Raw genomic sequence first — 23,409 nt, 5'->3', positions numbered from 1 at the left:
CCTGAAGTGGTCAGGAGAGATCCCAAAGTTATGTCATTCCACAAAATGTGCAAAACAGAGATGTTTAGGAGGGCAATCTTATAATGGAATTAAAACTGCATTAAGATGGAACAGTCCAAATGGACTCCTTCATATGGGAAGGGGTCTGTAGTTCACTGCATTATTATTTTTATTGTAAATATCCCCTGGCTTTTATTGTAGACTTATACCTTGTAATCCCCTGTTTTGCATTGCGATATACCTTTGCCTTAGGCAGTTTGCTGTTCTCATTGTTGCTCACATGTTCATTGGATGTCTTATGTTGTATGATACGTTTTTCTCTTTATTTCTTTACCCCGTAATCCACCTTGAATTTCAGGGAAAACGGCAGGTTATAAATAAGATAAACAAATAAACAAACAAAATTGGGATGGGGGTAGGGATGGTATACAATACAGATTCCCTTTGTAGGGGATGACCATGTCTCCTGCTCTGGGGAAAAAGCGGGGAAAGACAATGCTTACTACTGGTCAGAGACGGAGCATCTGGGAAGGCAGAGCATCACTGTGCACCAGTTAAAACAGAACTGTGTATCTAGGAACACAAAACAATTAGTCACCCTTACTAATTCTTCTCAGCTGACTGTAATACAATGTATCAACGAGTTTGTAACCAAACAACACCAAGAATATTGATGACAATTTTAAAGGCCTAGCAGTCAGACCTGAAGGATTTCATATTTGGAAACTGAAGAGATTTTTATACGGTATTTGTTGAGCCACCAACACTTCAGTACATTTCCCACAAAAGCAGGTGGTCAAGCAAATTCTCCTGTTGAATTTCTCTGAAGCACTTAACACTATCAAGGTCTTGTTCCTTGGTTGAAGTTAAAAAACTTTTTGAACAGTTGTTGCATTCATGCTGTGATCTTACGTGCACTTACTTACAGAAAGTCCCATTGAGACTTACTAACCCTAACCCTAAGGAATTTATTTCCATGTAAACATAAACTGGATCAAATTATATCATAATAATTTTGTTACCTAGCCTAATGAAAAAGATTTCTTCTAGTTAGAAAGTGTAACCACTACAGGTAGTAGAGCATATTTATACCCTGATTTTCTCCCCAAAGTATTATTATTTTCCTCTCCACTATTTTAACATCGCATCAACTACCCTATGAGGTAGATTATTCAAACTGTGTGGGACTGGCCCAAGTTCAGCCCAAAAGCTTCAATGGCAGAGTGAGGATTCAAGTCTGGGTCTCCCTGATCCTAATTTGACACTCAAGTCACTACTTCATGTTGGTTCACATTCATTATCAATGGAAAAGCAAGGAGCAAATATATTTAAGTTCATGATGCTTTCTGGCACGTGTGTTTCATTTCAGATGAGACTTGGCACTGTTTCCTGATGGGACTGTCCCCGGGCCAGAGTTTGCTTGTTCTTCTGTGCCACTGTGTAGTCTGCTTCATGCTGACATCATCCCGCAGGTGGCCACACTGTAGTAGTTCTATATAGTGAGTCTCTGGATGCATTTCAAATTTGAGGTTGCTTACAGCACGAATAAGACGTTATTTCCCTGCCAGGCTTTCGTCACCTCCCCAAGATGAGAGAATCAAGGAATGCCGCACACTTTAGCAAGGGAGCCCCCCACCCTGAGGAAGGAGGGAGGCGACAAAGCCCCTAAAGGCGCGCTGCTCTTACCCGATTTCTGGACCAGCTGCCTGACATCCTTCTTCTCCAGGAGGCCCGAATAGCCCAGACCCCGGCACTCCAAAATGGTCCTCAGTTTCTTGAAGCTGAGCGCCACGGGATCCACCAGCTGGGTGGCAAAGAAGCCCGTCTCGTACCACACGACGGCCTCGAAAAACCGGGCCAAGACGAACAGGACCAGGAAATACAGGAGCAAGAAAAACAGCTTCAGCCACATCTTCCTTCCTTCCCCCTCTCTGGGTCACTCTGAGGAAAAGCGAATCGTCCGAGGGACGGAGGGCGGCCGGCCGACGCGCCCGATATCCGTCGCCTCAGGCAGAGGGAACCGGGGCCGGGAGCAGCCCGGGCCTCAGGCCAGCCGACGGGGCGGCCTTCTCGGCCGCGCGCCGATGTCCCCCCACAGCGGCGGAGCGGCGACCGGAGCGGGCGGAGCTTTTACCCCCCCGAGCGGCGACAGCCCTACGCCTCCTGGCCAGGCTGGGCTGGGCCCTGCCCGACCCCCGTCCTGGTCGTTGTCGCCGCCGCCGCTTCCTCGCGCCGGAGCGGAGCCCGAGCGGGACGAGACATAACAAGTGACGTCTGCAGCCGGGGACGGCGACGGAGGGAGGGAGGGAAGAGGAGGCCGCGCTCCCGCTGCTGCGCGTGCCCTGCCGACAGGAGGCGCGCATTCCTCCTTTGAGCGGCCCGCCGGGCTCTCCCGTGCCCCTTTTCTCCTCGGCGAGTTCTCTGGTCGCCGTTTGTAGGATCGGAACTCAACGCCGGTTCTGGGGTTGCCAACCTCCAGATGGGGGCCTGGCCATCTCCCGGAATTTCAGCTGATCTCTGCTTCTCCGGAGAAAATGGCTGCGTTGGAGGGTGGACTCTGTGGCATTTCCCCCCCTGAGATTTCTCTCCCCAGGATTCTCCCACGAATCTCTAGGAATTTCCCAACCCGGAGTTGGCAACCCTAGGTTCCTCCAGGCCAAGCACGCCCAGAACCCGGCACACACAGAACCACTGGAGAACCCCTGTAATTGCCCTGGCCTTCTCCCCAAATGCACCCAGTCCCCTTGTCAGCCATAGAGTGCTTCTGATGGGAAGGAGACCTTTTTTCCCTGTCTCAAATCTGCAAGACCATCCCGTGCTCTGTGGCTAGTGGTGGTGAAGGAAAATGCTCTCCACCAGACCCTGGCCTCCCTGATACCTGCCCTGCTTGTTCTACTGAACGAGAAAGTACCACCCACTTTAGCCTTCCTCAGAGGGGATGTGCTACAGCCCAAGAGCTGGACCATCCACCAATAGGGGTCCCATCCCTCGAGCCCCCAGTCCTATTCTTCCAAGTGGTGCTCGTCAGTGGCAACACTCCCTGGCACTGCCTCAGCTTCATCCTCATTGCTAGGCTGTAGCATCCTCCCCAGCCCTCACAACATGGCCAAAGGAGTTGCAGTGCCTGGTTTGACATAAACCATCTGGCTCCGTGTTGCTGCAGCTCCTGCTTTAGAGGCTGTGGCTCTTAATTGCCTGACTAGCTTTGGCGATGTTCCACCAGCCATGGACAGTCATTGACTGTGCCAAAGTCCTGCACAGCTAACCTGAACCCTGCCACCCAGCAGCCACAGATCATCATCCTTCAAGACCTTTAATGGCATAGTAGCATAAACGATAAGCTAATACAAATTGCAGGATTGTTACAATAAAAGGATAAAAACATGTATAGATAAAATGCAAGTATAATATCGGATCATCACTGTCTTATCTTGACAAATCTTAATGGCATATTGGAGAAACAAAGCAACCTTCTTGGTTGTACCAGGAAAGGTGTCCTTCAAGATATACTGGGCTTTAATGTGATCAGACAGACCCATCTTATTTGCATGAATAGGGTCAAGATACTTAAAATGAATATTTGCGTTAAAGGGACAATAAAAGAGGATATGTCGGACTGTTTCAGTACATTTTAACTTACACAGACCGAGTCTAGCAGAGTAGGCTACCTTTTGGAATCTGCCATATAAGACCACTGAAGGCATGACATTGAATCTAGCCAGAGAAAAGGCTCTACACTGTTGAGGGTTTTTCAAATAATAAAAGTAAGGAGCCATGCTACAGGGATGGTTTGGCAAATTTGGTTTTCCAAATAATAAAAGGAGCCATATTTTAAATGAGATCCCTAACCTCAAGGGAGAGAAAGTTTTGTTAGCAGAGCTATAAAGGTTTTGTAGTTCAATATCCAGAACTCTGCATTTGCTCATTCTAAAATCCTCTACTTGCAAAAGCATAGATAGTGAGTCTAAGGAAGATCATCATCCATAGCACTGCAGAACCCCCCCCCCCCCCCCGCCGAGGATTCAGGAACAGGAGCCTCAGAACTTCACAACAGTGCCATGAGGTGTTCTGTCAGAGGCAAGGGTTCTTCCAAAGATTTGGAAGGTCAAGAAAACTCACTTGCGGCAAGATAAATAGGCCTTTAATTGGGGGGAAGAAACAAGCATACAACACTCCCTTGCCACAGAGGAAACAAAACAAAAAGAAACCTCTTAATTTAGGGGAAATGAAATGACAATCGCTTAACCTAGAAGAAACAAAAAACCGTCAACTCACAGCACCCAACATCCCCGAGTAGCTCCACTACAGACTGGTTCCAACACAAGCCTGGCTCCTAGGCTCCAGAGCAGACAGCCTGGCTTGGTCGCTTCCTCCTGATTTTATATACTGGGCCTCTGCTTACCAGGTACAGCGGTTAGGTCATGCCAGCCTAGGGCTATACTATCTACCTTGCATTCTGATAGTTCCTTTAACCCTTCCGTAGAAGGTCAAAGGAGGAGATAATCCTGCACCTACTTATGGCTATGCTTCAAGCCAGAGTTGGATCACCTCCTCGGAGGTTCTTCCACACTGGGCCAGTGGCGATTCTGAGCCACATGCTGCAACTCCTTCAGCCACACCATGCAGACTGGGTGCTCTTCTTGCCACAGTGGGTGACCAGGCTTGATGGGGCCAGGCCAAGTGTCTCCTTCCAGGGCCTTGTGAGCAAGAGCCACTGGTTTGCAACAGCGACAACAGATTGTGCCTGTACCTTCCTTGTGGCTGAGGTGGCAATCTCCATTGCTGCGGTCTTTGTATATATTTGACTGTTTTATTGCATTGTTCTCCAGTTACGCAGTTCCGAACTGTCGCATTATTTGTTTGTATTATGTGTTATACAGTTATTATTCTCTAATTTTGTGACCGAACTTTATTCACTGTTGGTCAGGTTGCAGACTGTTCTTATCGCATTGTTTTTAGTTGTGTCATTTGCTGACTGTCTCAGCAGGACAGGCAGACTGTAAGTGAAATATAAATAATGTATTCCACATTAAGGATCTTTTAAGGGCCTGTAAGCCTGCTTCCTGTAATGTGACTCTAGTACAAAAAGTATACCAGTTTTATATTTTTAAATACTAGCAACTCTTCTACTTTTGATGGGATTACAGTCAATGAAAAGAACATAAGAAGAAGCCTGCTGGATCAGACCAGTTGTCTTATCTAGTCCAGCATCCTGTTTCACACAGCAGCCAGTTACCCTGGCAGGCCAACAAATAGGGCATAGAAGCCTAGTCATTCCCCAGATCCTGCCTCCTAGTACTGGTATTTAATAGGTTTATTGCATCTGGATGTGGAGGTTCTCATGGCTAGTAACCATTATTGAAACATCCTACATTAATGTTTAACCCCATTAATGTTTAACCCACAGCTATCTGTGGTCATGATCATCCCTACATCCACTGGCAGTGAATTCCACAATTTACTTGTTGAGTAAAGAGATGTTTCCTTTTGTCTGTCCTGATTCTGATTCTATCAATCAACTTAACTCGGTGTCCCCAAATTCTAGTATTATTGAAAAGGAAGCAAATGCTGTCCCTATCTACTTTTTCCAATCCATGCATAATTTGATACACCTCTATGAACCAACACCTGAAACCAGTGTCCTAACTACTGAGCCATGCAGGCAAAAGAGGAACGCTATAGGGCACCAGGCATTCCACTAGTGCTATGGTATAGTGCTATACCATTCATATGGGACTGGGCAGGGAACATCACCAAGTCAGCCATGACTCAGTTGAAAGACAATGGGATAGTATTGCTAGGGCTCCTGATTATGGGACATTTTGGGAGTTTAGAAAGGGACCTTACCAGAAAACTGGGAAAGGTCTTTTCTCCGATTCCGGAATTTTTCAGGCACAGAAGTTTAATTTCTGATTTCTGAGATCTTGGAGTTTTAATTGCAACTTATTTTTTCTCAAAGCTGGTATTTTGTATTAGTAGCATATTCTTAAATCTGTTGCCTTGCTGGCTGTTTCAACTATTTCTAACAGGTTAGCAGAGACCTCCTCCAGAGGCTTTATTGCTGTTTTCCATTCTGATGCTAATTGTTTTAGCACTGTAAGTTAGTTGGTCCAATTTCAGAAATAAGTGGAACACCTATTTTTGGCTTTCCTCCAGCTGAGTCTTGACTCATTTAGTCTCCAGCTCCAAAATAAAATAAGGAATACACTCAGCATACAGGAAATACAGCTTAAGCACTGACTGAGGAAAATCTGCTTAAGATTCCTAATTGTAATTTGGAGAGGGGCTGTGGCTCAGGGACAGGGCATCTGCTTGGCACGCAGGATGTCCCAGGCATGTGTGCACGTGTGTTTTTGTGACACATATAAAGCCCTTCACTGCCTTTGTCCCTCATATCTATGGGTCTGCTTCTCTCCCTATGCTCTACCACGGCAGCTTCTATCATCTGAACCACATCCTTCTGCAGGTCCCACCCTGCAAATGGGCAAAATCAATACATGATGCACATTCTCCACATTCTCTGTAGTGACTCCCACCTTATGGAATGGCCTGCCTGAGGAAGTCAGGAAAGCTCCAGCTCTCTCAGCTTCTCACAAATTATGCAAAACTGAGTTACTCAGAAGGGCACTTTAACACATGTAATAAGCCTGTAATGTAAGGAAACGGTTCAGAGATGCTCTGATACAGGGATCGGATTGTAGTATACTGTCTGCTGCTAGATGTTCCTACTGAGTAGAGCTTCCACATTGCTTAATATGTCATGTGGAATTGCTTATGTTTTGTTTCAGAATTGTATCAGCTCTGTCGGATTTCTGCTTGTTCTTGAATGTTTATTTGAATATCCCAGCTAGATTTACACTGTGTGCCATGAGTATCAGTGAGAAAGGCAGGCTATAACTAGCATTAATATTAATATAGTCAGGAAACTAGATCTAGATCCATTTTATTCATTGAGGCTGACTTCCAGACAAGACAGTTGTTTCCGTATTTGACCCGTTCCTTGTTTTATTCGCACCTGGGTAGTATTTTTCAATACAGCCCCTTCAAGTCCAGCAGGATTTGAATCTGGTGGCACCTTAGAGACCAACAAGATTTTTTGAGTACAAACTTCCAAGCGTCAGAGCTCCCTTCTTCATTCAAGTCCATTGGCATTGGAGACTCCCACATTATCTTCGGAGAGCTCCGTTTCCAATGGACATTATCTTAGTAGACCCCATTCTGGTGCTCCCATTCTAAAAATAGTTGGAATTTGCCCAGGTTTCTCTCCGTGTGTGTGTGTTGTGTATATGTATGTATTAGTCATACACAGTCTCCCTTTCTCACTGAGACTCAAGGCGGATTACACAGTGTGAGATTAGTACAATCCATATCAAGTACATTTCCATAAACCCATTTCCTATTTACCCATAGGGTAAATAGATACAAGTTTTAAAAGGCACAGCGTTAGCAAGAATCCAATACAAAGTAGAAGAAAACACTGAAACAGAACATAATCACTTCTAGGATTGACAGTAGACAATTTAAAACACAGGTAGTACATATTTAAAGCAACAGATAATATGTAAAGCAACATAATGGTGAAGTCTAACTCATTAGCGAACCACCTGGGACCCCATCTAGCTCTCCCATTTGAGTAAAAGGCCTTTTTGAATAATTTTAACATTTCTGAATATTTAACAAGGGGGTGGGGGGGGTAAGCGGCCGCTGATCCCCTCCAGCCCCGCCGCCCCTTTGAGGGGCTTGCAGTCCCGCAGAAAACAGCGCAATTCGCCACTCTACAGAGGCCTCCTCCACACATTCCGCCAGCTTCCCCTCTGCAACCCGGCGCCTCCCTCGTCTTCAGGTCAACCGCTGCGGTGGGAGGGGCGAGGCGTTATAGCAGCGCGCGTCGGCCTCCGCCGAAAGTCCCCGGGCTGCCCTCCGCACTGCCAGTGTCGTGTCTCAGAGCCTGGGCAGGGAAGGACCCAGCCTGCCCCACGGACTGCCTGAGAAAACAACAAGCCTGGCTGCCGCTTCCTCCCGCGAACCTTTGGAGGAGCCGCGTCCGCTCGCCGGGCCGGCCATGGACCAGTGCGTGACGGTGGAGCGGGAGCTGGAGAAGGTGCTGCAGAAGTTCTCGGGCTACGGGCAGCTGTGCGAGCGGAGCCTGGAGGAGCTGATCCAGTACGTGGCCGGGCTGCGCCGCGAGATCCTCCAGAGCGAGAGTACGTGGCGCGGCGGGCCCCGCTCCCCTCCGGTCCCGTCCCGAGAGACCCCGCCGGCAGTGCGGCCTCGACCCCAGCCTGGCCGCCGTTTCGGGGGCTGGGCGAGAGAGGCGCCCGCGGCCGAACCTGGAGGCCCCCGGCTTCCTCTCCTCCCGAGAGTGTCCGGCTCCTGCCCCGGGAGCTCCGCTCTGCCCTCCCGCCTCCCCTTTCCTTCGCAGACCAGGAAGCGTCTCCTGCCCCGGAGGCCCTGGGCTCCCTCGCCGCCCCGTCGCGTCGCTCTGCGGGTCTCTTTGAGCGCTCCGGAGGCCCGGCGGCGCCCGCTCCCCTTCCCTCGCTGGGCCAGAGAGGACCCGGGCGGGCTACGTGAGCCCCGGCGCCCCTGCCCGGCGGGCTTTGAGAAGCAGGCAGTGGGCTCAAGGCCTAGCGGGGGTGCTCTTGCCCCGTGCTGTCTTGCGTGTGTAGGGGCAGCTGGCCCACTTCCACGGGGTCGCGGTCCTGTCGTCTTTGAAACCGGCAGGGAGGCTTCCTTTCCCTGGCTGAGGGCAGTCTGGTTTATTTTAGGAGTTGGATTCCTAAGAACTGTGTTGAAGCTGTTATTACAATAACTGCCAGGTTTTAGGGGGGTTGATGAGCTTTCCTCTGTAGGGCAGCTTCATTTTCACTGCGGAGCTTACTTTGGAGGTGGGAATGAAGTCCCGCTTTGGGGAAGAAACAAGAACCTTAGTTTTGAGAGGGAGAAGACTATATTTTGCCTTGACATCTCTGGATGGAATAATGGCTCGTTATTTTGGCTGATTTTGGCCTTTTCTAATTGTGTATTGATGATTTTAAAAGGAAGTGCTATTCTGTTTCCGGATTGGTAGCTATTTACCCTGAGTAATAATGGTCATTGATTGCTCCTGAGCAACGACAGGCAAATGAGTAACAGGTTTGGTGGCTTTCTTATAATTGCATACATTTCATGGTGGTTCATGTGTGTGTGTACACACACCCAATCTTTGAAATGAATGACATTTCATGTGTGAAATCTACATGAGATCTCAGCTGTTCAAAAGTAATCATTTTGTTTTAAAGTACTCTTTTTGTTTGTTTAAGATTTGGATAGAGAGATATAGAGCTGGGTGTCATCACATGTTGATGACATCCACTTCCAAAGCTATGAATGAGTTCTCCTAAAACTTTTAGGTAAAGGTTGAACACCATCGTGGTTACAGTGTTATAGTAGTTAGGGTGTCAGACAAAGTGATTTGGGTTCAGCTTCCTGGTCAGCTGAAGTTCAGTGGGTGACCTTGAGAATAACAAATGAAGAATCTTTTAATGTATTTATTTAAGTTATTTATACTTTGCCTTTCTCACTGAAACTCAAGGCAGATTACACAGTGTAAGTCAATACAATCAATGGTTGGGGCATTCAATAAACACAACAGAAATTTGAAAACAAGCAGAAATCCAATACAGAGCTGAAACAGAACATAAGCAGACTGATGTATTCAATAATGTGGAGAAACTGTCCATTAGGAGCATGCTTACAGCAAAACCCAGTACACAGTAGTATAGCCTACAGTACTTGTCCCTTATCTTATTAACTGTATAAAAAGGCCTCCTGAATAATTCAGTTTTGTACAGTTTGCAGAAAACCAGGAGAATAGGAGCCCACCTAGCCTCATCAGGCAGGCCGTTCTATAAGGAGGGGGGTGTCATCGCAGGGAAAGAATGATGTAAGCTGCTTTGTGTGCCCATTGGACAGAAAGGTGGGGTATAGATAAAGTAAAATAAAATAAACAATAAATAATAGGCCTAGCAGCATATCTGAACTTCGTTAGATGTTATAACATTGAAAACACAGAACTTTTTAATAGTATTCAGTTCCATCATAGTATTTCAGTTCCATTTAATAGTATTCAGTTCCATCATTGTAGACTTTTCAATGGTGTATTACCATTTTATGCATTATAGCATATTGTGGACAAAACTAGCTACATTTAAGCAATGCTTCTATTAAAATATGTTGTATGTGAATATGGTATGCACAGGAATTATCATTCTTTAACAACGTATATTGTCTTACATAAAAGATTGGTACCTTTGCATAGGACCTCAGCAGCCTGCAAAAATTAAGAAACTATAGCAACTTGCAAATGCTGCACTCTCTTCAGAAATACCCATGCATTGTTTTCAAAAATGAACACAACCAGTGCAGGATTCTGTTCTTGTTTTTTTTTTTTTCCTTTTCCCCAACTCTGTGTGTCATCAATTGAACCAGCTTCACAAAGCATTACATGTTCCGTCAGTATCAGGTGTGATGATACCCTCTTTGGAACATGACAATGGAGGTTTTGCAACTGTTCTGTACAAGAGAGATACTAGGCCTTTCCAAGGGGAAGGCAAGGTTGCTGAGTTGACTGCAGAGTTCTCCCCCAACATCCATGTCAAGTTTGCATCTCTCTACCTTCTTGGATTTCCTACTCTTGAGCAGGTTGAAAAGAATAATCACAATATATCTAACTGGGAAAATATATTATCAGCTGGGAAAAGGTCTGACTTGTCGTAAGAATGGGAGTTCTGTTGGCTCCAAATCACTCACTCATTCTCAGAGTGAGATTGTTGGAAGTGTACAGCTGCTGTGTGCTGTCACACTGATAGCTATTGTGTGCCAGGCAGCTCTGGAGGAGCTTCTTAGTAAACAACAGTCATTTTCCTTGGAGGGCAGTAGGATACATGAGACCATGGAGTACAAGGCTGCAGTGAGGTGGACTTCATGTTGTAACTGACCGAGATGTGTTCCTGTTATGCAATTTTCTATGCACATTCCAAATCATGGCCAATCCTACACACACAATGTTCCATTACACCTTCAGTTCCACAGGCTACAACTGTCTGAAACTGGCTTGAACTTGGCTTCCGTTCCTTTTGACTCTCTAGATTTCCGAAATTTCATTCCAGATGTATCAACTTGGTTTGTTTTTATATCCTGGCAGTTTAGCATTATTTATTCACAATGCATTTACCTCCATTTTCCTCTCTTTTGTCTAGATCAAGATGGGGATCTCTCGGGGACAATATCGCTTGTAATGACCCAGTGTTGCAAACGAATAAAAGACACTGTTCAAAAATTGGCCTCTGATCATAAGGATATTCACAGTAGTGTTTCCAGAGTTGGAAAAGCAATTGACAAGGTATTTCTGGTGTGGATTTTGTTTGGATCTTTTGGTTTATGTGTTCTAACATTCTCTGTTTGACTACTATTGCAATCCTAAGTGCAGCTACACCCTTCTAAGACCATTGAAGTAAATGAGCTTAAGAAGGTATGACTCTGCTTATGATTGCTCTATAAAAGTATATTCAGGTGGTATTCAAGAACACAGTCCACTTGCACTGTTCCCCATTCATTTCATGGGCTTTTCAGATTACATCTTGTGAAAGGTTCGAATCTGAAAGGAGAATATTGTGGTGGCTAAGATGCCAATGCTGTACTTATAATTTTTTTGCTGGTAACAAGTATGTTTTCAATCTGTCTTGAAAAATCAGTTGTTTTTCAGCAGTGTTCTTAAGAAAGTTGATTTCATCGTTTGCAATAGTCTTGTTTGTGTACCATTTATTTAATGCTTATTCTGTGAAATGCTGAAGATTCTAAGGTACGTCTCAGTTTTCTGAAGGTTAAGGGCATTAAAATGAATATTTCATAAGAAATGAAATATGAATAGTTTAATGTTCTGCTTTGTTTGTTTTTTCCCCTGTGGGGTATTCTCATACTGATCATCCCATCCCTTGTTGGGTAGGTAGGGAAAATATAGTTACACAGGTCAGTCCTGAGTCCTAGCCTGCAATGGTCTGAGCTTACAAATGTGTAACTAATGTGTAACTACTACTAGCAGCAAAGTCAAAGTAATAGTGTCCAGAGATGGGGCTTTGTGCACCTCTGACTAGTGGCTGCTCTAGGTAAGGAAAGATGTGTTTGGGCAGCAGCCATGACAGTGAATTTATTTGAGATGGTGATGCCAAATCAGCTAAATGGCAGCTATGCTGGGAGGCTGGTATATGCATGACAGTTGCCTCAGGAGCAACTGGGGAAAGGTCTGACTTGTCATAAGAATGGGAATTCTGTTGGCTCCAAATCTGGCTAGAACAACTGCTGATTTTATACCCACTTCTTCAGTGATGGCTAGAGTAGGAGTTCTTGCAAGACGCTGGGAGTCCTGAGAGGATGTGCATGGTTTGCCATGCTGCCTGTACAAGGGCCAGATAGGACATCAGCCCATGAGAGAACTCTTGACAGACCTCTTTAGATACTGCAGAGTGCAGGCAGGCAAAAAGAAGAGGACCTTGGTTGTGATGATCTCATCCCCTTTCAGCTTGTTTTGGAGGAGACGAGCCAAAGGGCACTAAAGACTGAGGAAGGAGTACGGCATGGATGCCCTCTCTCTTGACAGATAATAGGAGAAAAAAGTGCTTGTCTAGCAGTGATGCATATCTCTCCCACAGAAGCCATAGCTACAATGTCACCAGCCACTAACAAGGTCATTACTCTGTTCCCAATGGTGCCCCCTCTTTACACCTTCTAGTGGGAACACCTTGATGATGTTGCTTAGCTCATTCCACTACCACTTCCTGCAAGGCACGGCCTTGTTGCCTGAAAGCAGCACCCTGCACACTTACCTGTATACCCCCAAATTAAATGGGAAGCAGCCTGACATCAAGGGTCTGAATTGGAACTGAACATGGTCAGGGATGCAGATGTATTCTTAACATGTGCCTGTGCAGAATGTGTCCTGCTTTTGAATCTAGCCCAGGTTTATACAAAGTAGAATGAGTGTGAGAATGACAGTCTACCTTCTGTCACCTTTCAGGTCTAAGCTAGAGGAGCTGCCACCCCAGTTCTGAACCTAGCTTAAGGGAGTGCTTTCTCTCTGGGCAGTGACTCACAGGGACAGCTGACAAAGTGATGAGTCTCCTGATGCAAGTTTTGAAAAACTTCTGAAGATTGGAATATGGTGAAATCAGAGAGAATCTATGGAGGGGAATAATTAGTAAACTCAGGCAGTCACGGTAATATCAAGTGTTCAAGGAAATACCCAACACTAGAATGCCCATGTTAAGATGTTCCAAATGGCCACACATGCTGCGCAGACTTGTTTCGTTCAGGAACAAGACAGTAAGATCAAAGAGGAAGAACAAGAGGGTAAAGCAGGGGCTTAGCTACCTTTCCATGTTGGTTCTGAGGAGAGGTCTAAATCTCAAAGAAGGATCAAGGCATTTGGGCAGCAAATAATCCAAAAGAGAAATGCAAGGGAAGTGCGCAGAAAAAACAATGACATGTACTAAAAATGTCTTGGGCATGCCAAAGCTTCCACAAGCTGTGGAAAGCAGGCCTGAGCATCACAAGGCACCACACTCAGTGTACATGGCAGGGCAGAGAAGGCAGAGCATGAAATGATTTGGGGACAGATTCTGGCTCCACTTGTGCTGGAGACTTGAGTTAAAAAGAGAGGTGCTTTTCTCTCCCAGCTTGGAATGGGGGTGGGTGGGGGAGAAAGGTGAGCTAATAGATATGCCACCAGATTGGCAGAAGGTGAGGAGGAGGAAGATGCAAAGTCTCAGAGTATTTTGAAATAAGGAAAGAAGGGAAAGGCCACTAGGCAGGTAAGAAGTAGTCCTGGTTAATGCGATGAGCGGAAATTCAGGTGGGAGATTTCAACAGCCTGAATTAGATCACTGTGGGCTGAGAGTGTCATAATGGGAAATGCTTGTGTAGTTCTTTCTGAAGTAGGGATGTGCAACTGTTACAGACCACGATGGGTCTTGATTGGAACTATGAGAAATCCTGCAATTATGATAGCTTCCCATATGCATGAAAGGGAAAACTAATGGGAACATTTTATAAGGCTCGTTGTAGAACTAGTGAAATAATGTGCACATGAATACAGTTGAACACAAGAAATGTGCCATATCTGGGGGTGACTGTTCTTGCTGCTGTGTTCTTAATGCAAGCTTCAGCGCTGTTCTCCTGCATGTGCATGCAGCAGTATATCCATTTGGTACTGATTGTGAGTGTTCATTCTTCTCTGCGGATGGAGGGCATCCTGCCCGGTCTTGGCTGGTTGGGCCAAATGCAGATAAACTGCAAAGCTTCAAGAGAAAGATCTGAGCAGGACTGGCATCTGGCTTCCCAGGTGGCTCAGATTTAGCCATCTTCAGATTTAGGTGGGGAGACTACCCTTTTACCCTTCCTTATGCAGTAGTTTTTATCCCTTCTTTATGGGGTAGTCCCCTCCTCATTTTTTTCTTTTGAAGTTTTTTGAAGGATCTCTGTTGATTGTTGTTGTGGGTTTTCCGGGCTGTATTGCCGTGGTCTTGGCATTGTAGTTCCTGACGTTTCGCCAGCAGCTGTGGCTGGCATCTTCAGAGGTGTAGCACCAAAAGACAGAGATCTCTGAGAGATCTCTGTCTTTTGGTGCTACACCTCTGAAGATGCCAGCCACAGCTGCTGGCGAAACGTCAGGAACTACAATGCCAAGACCACGGCAATACAGCCCGGAAAACCCACAACAACAATCGTTCTCCGGCCGTGAAAGCCTTCGACAATACATCGATCTCTGTTGAACTTGAAAGAGATTCTGAGTTCTGACACTAGGGGCTCAAGTGGATGGGATGCCCCCTGAGAAGAATGAGCACCATCCCGGTGACTACCAATGTTCTCTCTTACTTCCCTCTGTCAGAAAGGTATTAAAGGGAGACAGACATCCTGGACTATGTGTCTGTCGTCTTTTGCAGTCATGGCACATAGGATTGCAGGTGTGTCTCATCCTTTACAAAAGCTCAGTCTCTTGAGTGAAGCCTAGAAGAAAGCTGGGCCTGTTCAGAACCATTCAGCTTCTCTAAAGCAGGAAAATTCTTGCTTTCACTTTGAACTTCCTCACAAGGTAATCAATCACTCAGGAATGCAAAGAGCCATGAGTTCTTGCAACAGTAAACCATGGTTTGGTATTGTGAACACAGCCGCCATGTGTCAGATTGTCAAAGAAGTTTTACCCAGATTGAGTATAAAAGGATTGGGTTCTGTGCAGGCTAGCTCTCAAGGGAATCAGATTGCATGTTTAACTAAAAGAGGTTCAGGGGCAAGGAATAGCCAGATGGGTTCCAGGAAGGCTGGGGCAGGAGCAAGAATGTTGAGGCACCCTTGATGTTACATTTTTCTGAGAAACACAGAGGTGTGAAGGAGTTCCGCTTTACAGTGTTGCATGTGGCCGGGATGGGTTCCAAGTGTAATGTACCAAAATAATTGTTACGTGAAGCATTTTGGATCTTCAAATTGGGCACTTTGGCACCCAGGGGGTTGAATAATGAGTTGAATTTGTCTTGTTATATTTAATATAGAGAGTAATTCATGTAATTCTTGCCCTTTTTTGTACTATGCCTTTAAGACTTATATGAGCGGTTAATTGCTTTGGTCTTCAAAATGGAACACATAATGGTTTGTAGTACAGTATTTGGCTGTCAACAGGTGTTATGCCAGTTTATGTATTGGAAGTTTCTGGGATGTAGTTAGTAATGGTGGTTTTGTTTGACTTGGATAAATAAGATTTGAGGGTAGGATACATGCTTGTATATATTTATTTTTAGCAGTAACTTCAGGATCATTTCTTTGCCCTTGATAAAGCTACTATTTGAATGAGCTATTTTGGCTGGCATCTTGCTGGGCAGGGCTTCCAGGTGGTGGTTCTATGCCCCAGGATCTTGCAATGATCCTACCTGTGAAGGAATATAAAGGAATTTATTAACTTGAACTTGGAACTTTGGCAATAGCTGTACTTACCTTCAGGAATGAGAATACTGAGAAGAGGTTTCTATCTCAGTGTGCTTGCAATATACAAGAAAAAAGAGTATCATCACACTTACATGAACTTTGTGGCTTTTAATTATTGTATTTATTATATATATTGTATTTATTATATATATTCATTATAGTTTATTATGTTTTATGGTTTTTAATTGTATATACTGTGAAATACGATTTTAAACTTGGTTGTAATCCGCCCTGAGCCTGCTGATGCGGGGAGGACGGAATATACATCGAATAAAATAAATAAATATAATAATAATAATATATTTAATTATTGTATTTATTATATATATGCTATTTATGCATTTATTGGTCATGTGTAGATGCGGACTGAGGAATATCTCATCAATTATTTATTGTGAGCACATTAGCACTTTATTTTTCTTCATTTCACTGGCAATATAATATATTAATTTAAATTTTTCTGTTCATAGTATATTTCTGTGGATCAGCTATTTGGCTTCAGTATTGACCGGGGGTTGCCTCTTTATTGGATTTTGAGAGCTTGGGATCTAAGGAGGTTCGGCCATGATCAGTTGTTGGATGGGAGGGTTGCTTTGCAGCGGAAGGCAAACCACTTCTGCTTGTCTCTTGCCTTGAAAGCCCCATGAGGGTCACCATGAGTTGGTTGTAACTTGATGACAATTAATTATTTGAAGAAAGGATAGAAGAGAGGGAGGAAGTTCCACAAACATCCCACTGTGGATGAAATAGGCTTCAGAAAGTACAGACTGTTAAGAGCTACTGAGGGAGGAGAAATCAGCCTGCTCAGCATGCCCTCCCTCAAGCTTAGAGTATTTCAGAGGGGGAAATTAGGAGAGGGGGAGTAACTTCAATTGCTTTTAAGCCCCCAGCTTTTCATGTGTTAAGTGCAACTATCACAAGGTAGAGCATGTGGGAAGCAGGTCACAAGTGACCTTTCCTGGCTTGTGATGCGAACTTGATAAATAGGCAGAAAGTTGAACTGTAGTTCTCAGCTCTGTGGATGGTTATTTAGCCTGGAGGAAGAGCAGAATTCTGATTAGTTCAGTGCAACAGTTTTTCTCATTGGTTTACTAGTCTTGGATCCACAACTACTATAAGCTGGAGTGGCTGGTAAAGTCTTGCATATGTAATCTAATATGACTGAGATCTAATACTAAATGACTAAAGAACACTGTGGAGCTCTCAAAGCTTGCCGTAACTTTTAGAGCCTTTAAATACTAAATGCTGCCAAATGGAATAGAAATGAATGAGTCAAATGGTTTCTGTTTGTTGTTGTGCCGCTCTGAAGGTGTATATTATACAGAAGAAGCTGGTGATAGATGAAGGTTTTGGAGTCTGCAGGGGCTGAAAGTCTGTCTAACTAGTAAAAATACAGGAGGTCTTTTTTTCCTCAACCCAAATTTGGTGGTTTGTACTTCACAGAATTTTGACTCTGACATCAGCAGTGTGGGGATTGATGGATGCTGGCAAGCCGATAGCCAACAAATTCTGAATGAGGTGATGGTTGAACACTTCTTCCGACAAGGAATGTTGGATGTCGCTGAGGAGCTTTGTCAGGTAATCGCCGCTGGAATTCCTCATTCCTGAAAAGCAAAATAAATCCTTCTTCTAATATTCTTGCGGGATACTGATGTTAAAGTATTTTTTTTCCCTCTGTAAAAATGATTAACGGATGTGTGAATGTGGCTTTGTTTTTCAGGAGTCTGGGCTTGCTATAGATCAAAGTCAAAAAGAACCATTTGTGGAGCTTAACCGGATATTGGAAGCGCTTAAAGTTAGAGTTTTGCGACCAGCATTAGAGTGAGTTTACCCAGCTGTTTGGGGAATCTTCAGATAAAAATATAAAGGATATTGGAAGTATTTCCTTTTAAGAAATTCTCAAGTTGGAATTTACAAGTGCATGTGTGTTGAATTTGCATCCTATTTTGATTATGTTGAGATTCCAAATCTTGAATGGGGCGAGAACTGTCTGTATATAGGAAACAGAATTAAGAGCTCTCTGGGAGCCTTTGTTGTTACTCCTGTAATGATTAGAGTCCAACAAAGCAACTCAACAATGTAATCAGCTTGCTGTATGTCTAAGATAAGAGTTAACAAAATTTAAAGGAGACAGAGCCCTGGTTTGAGGCTGTGTTGGATAGCATTGGGTAATCTTTGAAATGTCACCTGAAAACATATAAGAGTGCAAAGAATCCTGATTGAAAGTACAGAGCTATAGATCTAGCTTCCTTTCTTGAATGAGCTGAACTCATGGAAATAGAACTGAGTGCTGAGACCAGCCATCCTCAAACATGACTTTGAAGGTTATTTTCCAGGTCTCATTACACATTGCTGCATATTATTGGTCACGCCTTTTTGATAAATTGGAACAGTTCTGAAAGTAATAAACCAATTTGGACATACTATACTTGAAAATGAAGCTTGGAAGTTCCGCTACAAAACTGATAATCGCAATGAAGGTTTTAACTTTGCTCGGTGAATTGCTGTAAGAGATTTAATGACACCAAAAATGGCAAAAAAAAGTTGCTTCAGGCTGCAGTATTGTAAGTATCCCAACCAGTTGTTTCAAGCCTATTACAAGTTTGATAGCCCACTCCTTGTGTGGAATGTTCAAATTGGATTGATACTTACAAAGTTATGACTATAAATAGGAGAAACAGCCATGCACCTTAAAGCAAGGGGAAGATGAAGAGCCCACATTGTAAGTAATGACGAGAAAATATAGGTTGCACACAGTGACTCATGTCCAAATTATGTGACGGTACAAGGTTTACGTGTTAGTCACCTGGATGTAGAATATAAGGAAATAATTAGGCAGCAGGATTGGAATTCTTGATGACATTGTAGCCACAAGCAGCAGTATGTTTACAACAGTTTTTTTTTAAACAGGTACCATCTAGCTGTGCTACATTTTGTTTTGGTATTGGGACACCATGCAGGTGATCTCGCAGATGCTGAGAGTGTTACTCAGATGCTCTCACCTTATCTGGTACCATTTATCAGATGAGGTTAGACACATGAAGCTGCTTTATACTGAATCAGACCACTGCTCCATCATGGTCAGTATTGTCTGCTCATACTGGTAGCGGCTCTCCAGAGTCTCAGGCAGAGGTCTTTCACATCGCTTACTGCCTTTTAACTGGGGATGCTAGGGATAGATCCACAGCCCCTCCACAGACAACTTAAAACAAACCTTCCTGCATGTTTTCTTTCCGTGGCCATTGAAAGATGTGCCACCACCTGTAAATGCAAGGAAGGTCACCCAAGCTAGCATTTTCCATGTGCTGACCAATTGCTTTTAGGTAGCTGAAACACACATGACAACTTCCACAGTGCTGGCTCTGGTATCAAGTGACCTGAGGCAGCTACCTCAGGTTGCAGATTGTAAGGGATGGCAGCCCCCACTTGGGAGCTGTAGGGGGAGGGGAGAATCTCCTTATCTCCTTGCACCTCCCCCTGCAGTTTCTTTATGCATACCAGTTCCTGAATACTTGCATGCTCCATCCTTGTAAGAGTTTGGCTACTTTTTTGGCAGGGCAACCAAAATGATGGCTGAATTTTCAGGAGAAGCAGTTAGCAGTATTCTTATGGAAGTTCAGGAAGCACTGTAGTATGTATGTCTTTCCACATGGTTTTTAAAGAGGGTTGGATAGCGAAAAGGTAAGACAGGATGGCTCACTTGAGCATTTAGGTCATGGTTTTCTTGCCCTCTCTGAAGAACAATGCCCTTGGTGCAAAGGAATGCTGATTCAGGGCAGAGATGTTATCAAATGATGATGTGGATCATTTGATTTTCTACGGTTTTGTTTGAGCTATATTGGCCATTATTCTGAAATTTAGCTACAGTTGTTTGGGCTATGGTGGTGTGGGACTTTTGCATTGTGACAATACCAATTAGCCAAAAATTGACAAATTGGTATCGAGTAAGGTGGCAAAACTGATTTATATCTGTTATGTTTTATGTGATAACCCATTCTGATTGGTTGATAGCTTAAACTTCTATGATGTCATCAAGATGGCAGGAGCCAGTTTTTCCTACCTTTTTAAATTTGATCTAAAACTTGTGAACCAAGTGACCAATTTCAAATTTTAAAGCACAATTGAAAAGCTAATAAATACCCCTACAAATAACAAATACCAATAATGCTACTGTCCATTACCATTTTTGTGAAAGAAGGCATAAATAAAAGAAAAAGTCGTTTCCTTTTGCATTTTTATAAAGTTTATGGCATATGACACTTTACCTAATCCAAATAGTCATCTATAGTATATTAGACTATTGTAGCTCATTCTTGTGTCATAGCTTGAAGAAATTCATTTTGATATGCCACAGTTAGGTACATGAGAATGGACTTACTTGTTATGTGATTTTTATCCATTGTAACTGGATAATAGGTAACTTTGTGTTACTGCAGAGAATTTTTTTTTTAATTTTGTGAGTTCAGCAAATGTTCAAAATGTTAGGTGATTATAAGGATCACAACATCTCAGAATCAAGTTCTTGTTCACAGTACTTACTAGAACAGAGAAGATGAGTGATACCCTTACAAATGTCTGCAAGGTTGTCTTGTCCTTTGGTCGGGAGGACCTGGTATATGCTGTTACCCATGGCAAGACTCACTCCCCCCTCCCAGTGCTGCCACCATCATATGCTCATTTAATATGCAGTAAAGTCTCTAACAGGAAATGTAGAAGTGATTGAGATCCTGAACTGACTTAGTCACAGCATTTCATACTCCCAAATTCAAGAGATTGATACAGCTCTCTACATGCAAAAGTTTGCAATGGCGAAAAGAGATCTACTTCCAGCTAATAATTGCTGCCATCTTGGCCTGGGATAATATAGACCAAGTAGAGGATACGCTTAGTGGCAAGGGGACATCAGACAGAGTCAGTGGAATTGCCATCCGGTCGAAGATCATTGGGCTTCATGTGCCCAAATCAATGCCTCGTGATGAAAACCAAGAATAGAAGTATTTCTAGCCACTAAATTATGTCACCACTGTACAATGCTGGCTAAAAGGAGGATCCTCCTATAACTTCTAGTCTAGAGGTATTCTCCAAGAAATCATGTCTCAGTGCTTTGCAGAATTTCATATGGCTTCTGGCAGACAAGTCTACCCAGGAAGACCAATCATCATGCAGCTGGACAGGCTTTAACATATTTGTCAGCTCTGCAGGACAAATAATGACTATTTTCCTGCAACAAACGCTCCTGCATCTGAAAGATCAACTGCTTGTGAGGTCCTAAGCCAGTCTGTCAAAATCATGCAGTCTCTGCAGTCGTCCAAGATTCTGTGTGTGTTTGATGGCCCCCACTTTATGCAATAGCATTAGAAATCATATGGCAGCATCTGGGGAAAAATTAAGCATAGTATCATAATTAGAATGGGCATATTTCACACTGTATACCCTTTTGGGGCCATGTTCGGTAAGTGATTTCAAGAAGATGACACTAGGATGCTGCTGCATGCCTTACACGGAGCAAAGGGTGGGATAAAATCTATTGCTGTTTCAGAAGAAACAAATGTACTCATACTATGCCTTTGATTTGCAAGTGAAGTACCATGTCCCATGTTTGTTAAATGTGGAACAAAGAGTCACACAAGATTGATTGGCATAAACAAACTCAGAAGTTCCCCTTGAACAAAATGTGTCCATTGCCTTGACAGAACTACATGCCTTCACTGTATGTGATACTAAGTGCTTTTGCAGGTCAAGATACATTAACTCCCTTGAAACTATTAAGAAAAGTCAAGAACTACCAGGACACATGCAGTCAACTAGGGAAGACATGGGATATCTCTATAGAGCTGTTTGAGAAGGTACAGCAATTCACCTGTCAAATTTATGTTCCATCTACCTGCGCTACTTCTGTAAATGAACTATGCTATGAACTTTTTTGTGCCAAGTGTGGAGAGGTGGAGTCTAGCCAGCTTCCCCCATGCAAAAATTGCTTTTTAATGCACACACTTGGGGCCAACTTCCAGACAGGAATTTGGAGACCTAGTTTGCAAAGCCAGGCAAATGTGCCTAGTCTAAAAGTTTATGGATGGATGATGGAGATGGCCATCTTGCCATCATTTGAATGCATGAACCACCTGCACCAGTTGCCATTTTGAAGATGTTATCCTGCAAATGTGTACATTCCTGTCAATTGCCAGACTGCTCATACCTGTCCTGTGGACTTACTTGCACTTCTACGTGTAAATTACAGACATGTAGGGACCAGAAAAAAACCCACTGGATACAAATCATAAAACGTGGATCTGTTCTCATGTACTGAACTGTGACATATCAAAATGAATTTCTTCATGCTATGGCTCATTGAGACAACAAAAGAATAAACTACAATTGTCTAATATACTTCAGGTGACTATTTGGATTGGGTAACGTGCTATATGCTGTAAACCTTTTAAAATGTTGCCGGGTGGGAAATGACATTTTCTTTGGTGATATCACAAAAGTAGTAATGGATAAAGGCATTGTTAATATTAGTTATTTGTGGGGGTATTTATTAGCTTTCCAACAGTACTTTAAAATTTGAAATCGGTTAACAAGTTATAGTTCAAATTTAAAAAGGTAGGAAAAACTGGCTTTGGCCATCTTGATGACATTATAAAAAGTTTAAGCTACCAATTGGAATGGGTTATCATATCAAAACATAATACATAGGTATAAACTTTTCAGAAAAACATAAAGAAGTTTTGTCACATCATCTGATACCAACATCTGGTCTAGCCCATGGATTGTATTCCCAGTTGTGTTTTTGCTTGCACAAGATCTTGTGCAACCAGTATCTGGGCACTATAGTATGCAGAGGAACCCGATAGGTGTTACACAAGAGCTTGTGCAAGTAGAACTGTGCAAAGTCCCTTTATGTTTCCCTTCTTGTTTGTTGAAGGCATCTGCCCCCCCCCCCCAACAGCACACTTAGATTATTGTCATAAATAGTTATTCTTAGTAACGTGATATGATGTCAAGGCCTGCCTGTGGCTCTGGAAAGGTCAAATTAGTATCTAGATGCTCTCTCTCTCTCTCTCTCTCTCTCTCTCTCTCTCTCTCTCTCAACAAAATCTGATTGTGTCCCTCTGGTTCAATCGATGATCCTTTAGCGCATATGTTATTGGATTGTCCTTTTATGAGGATCTTTCTTTGCATCATATTACTCTTCTTTTAACTGATTAGTCTGGACTATCTATGTCTGAGTTAATATCTTTTTTATTGAGTGATAGAGATTCTAAAGTTACACTGACAGGTGCAAAATTTATACGGTCCTTGCATCCCTTAAGCAATAGGTTTAAACAACTCCATTGCTCAAGCTGTGCATATCAAGGAGCTTCTAAGGGTTAAAAGAGAGGATAACTCTGATTTGGACAT

At 43.6% G+C, this 23,409-nt stretch overlaps 2 protein-coding genes across 5 annotated transcripts in view; one reads left to right on the top strand and one right to left on the bottom strand.

The window, feature by feature from the left end:
- LOC129338640 (charged multivesicular body protein 3) overlaps nt 1-2,282 on the bottom strand; it is a 30,262-nt gene extending 27,980 nt beyond the window's left edge. Inside the window, exon 1 of one of the 3 annotated variants that reach the window (XM_054993025.1) lies at nt 1,687-2,282. In XM_054993025.1, coding sequence (XP_054849000.1) covers nt 1,687-1,912 — 226 coding nt within the window. In that variant the 5' untranslated portion in view covers nt 1,913-2,282. Of the gene's footprint in view, nt 1-241; nt 554-1,686 lie in introns of those variants that run through there. The other 2 variants (XM_054993028.1, XM_054993026.1) reach the window with 2 other exon arrangements.
- Nucleotides 2,283-7,956: 5,674 nt separating this feature from the next.
- Nucleotides 7,957-23,409, top strand: part of RMND5A (required for meiotic nuclear division 5 homolog A) — a 35,662-nt gene continuing 20,209 nt past the window's right edge. Inside the window, exons 1-4 of one of the 2 annotated variants that reach the window (XM_054995535.1) lie at nt 7,957-8,204; nt 11,238-11,380; nt 17,452-17,586; nt 17,729-17,829. In XM_054995535.1, coding sequence (XP_054851510.1) covers nt 8,063-8,204; nt 11,238-11,380; nt 17,452-17,586; nt 17,729-17,829 — 521 coding nt within the window. In that variant the 5' untranslated portion in view covers nt 7,957-8,062. The remainder of the gene's footprint in view (nt 8,205-11,237; nt 11,381-17,451; nt 17,587-17,728; nt 17,830-23,409) is intronic. The other variant, XM_054995536.1, reaches the window with a different exon arrangement.

This window comes from Eublepharis macularius, chromosome 12 (genome assembly GCF_028583425.1).
Source record: "Eublepharis macularius isolate TG4126 chromosome 12, MPM_Emac_v1.0, whole genome shotgun sequence".
In the NCBI taxonomy this organism is placed as follows: domain Eukaryota; kingdom Metazoa; phylum Chordata; class Lepidosauria; order Squamata; family Eublepharidae; genus Eublepharis; species Eublepharis macularius.
Note: the sequence above shows the minus strand (reverse complement) of the source record. Positions and strands in the feature narration are given on the sequence as shown.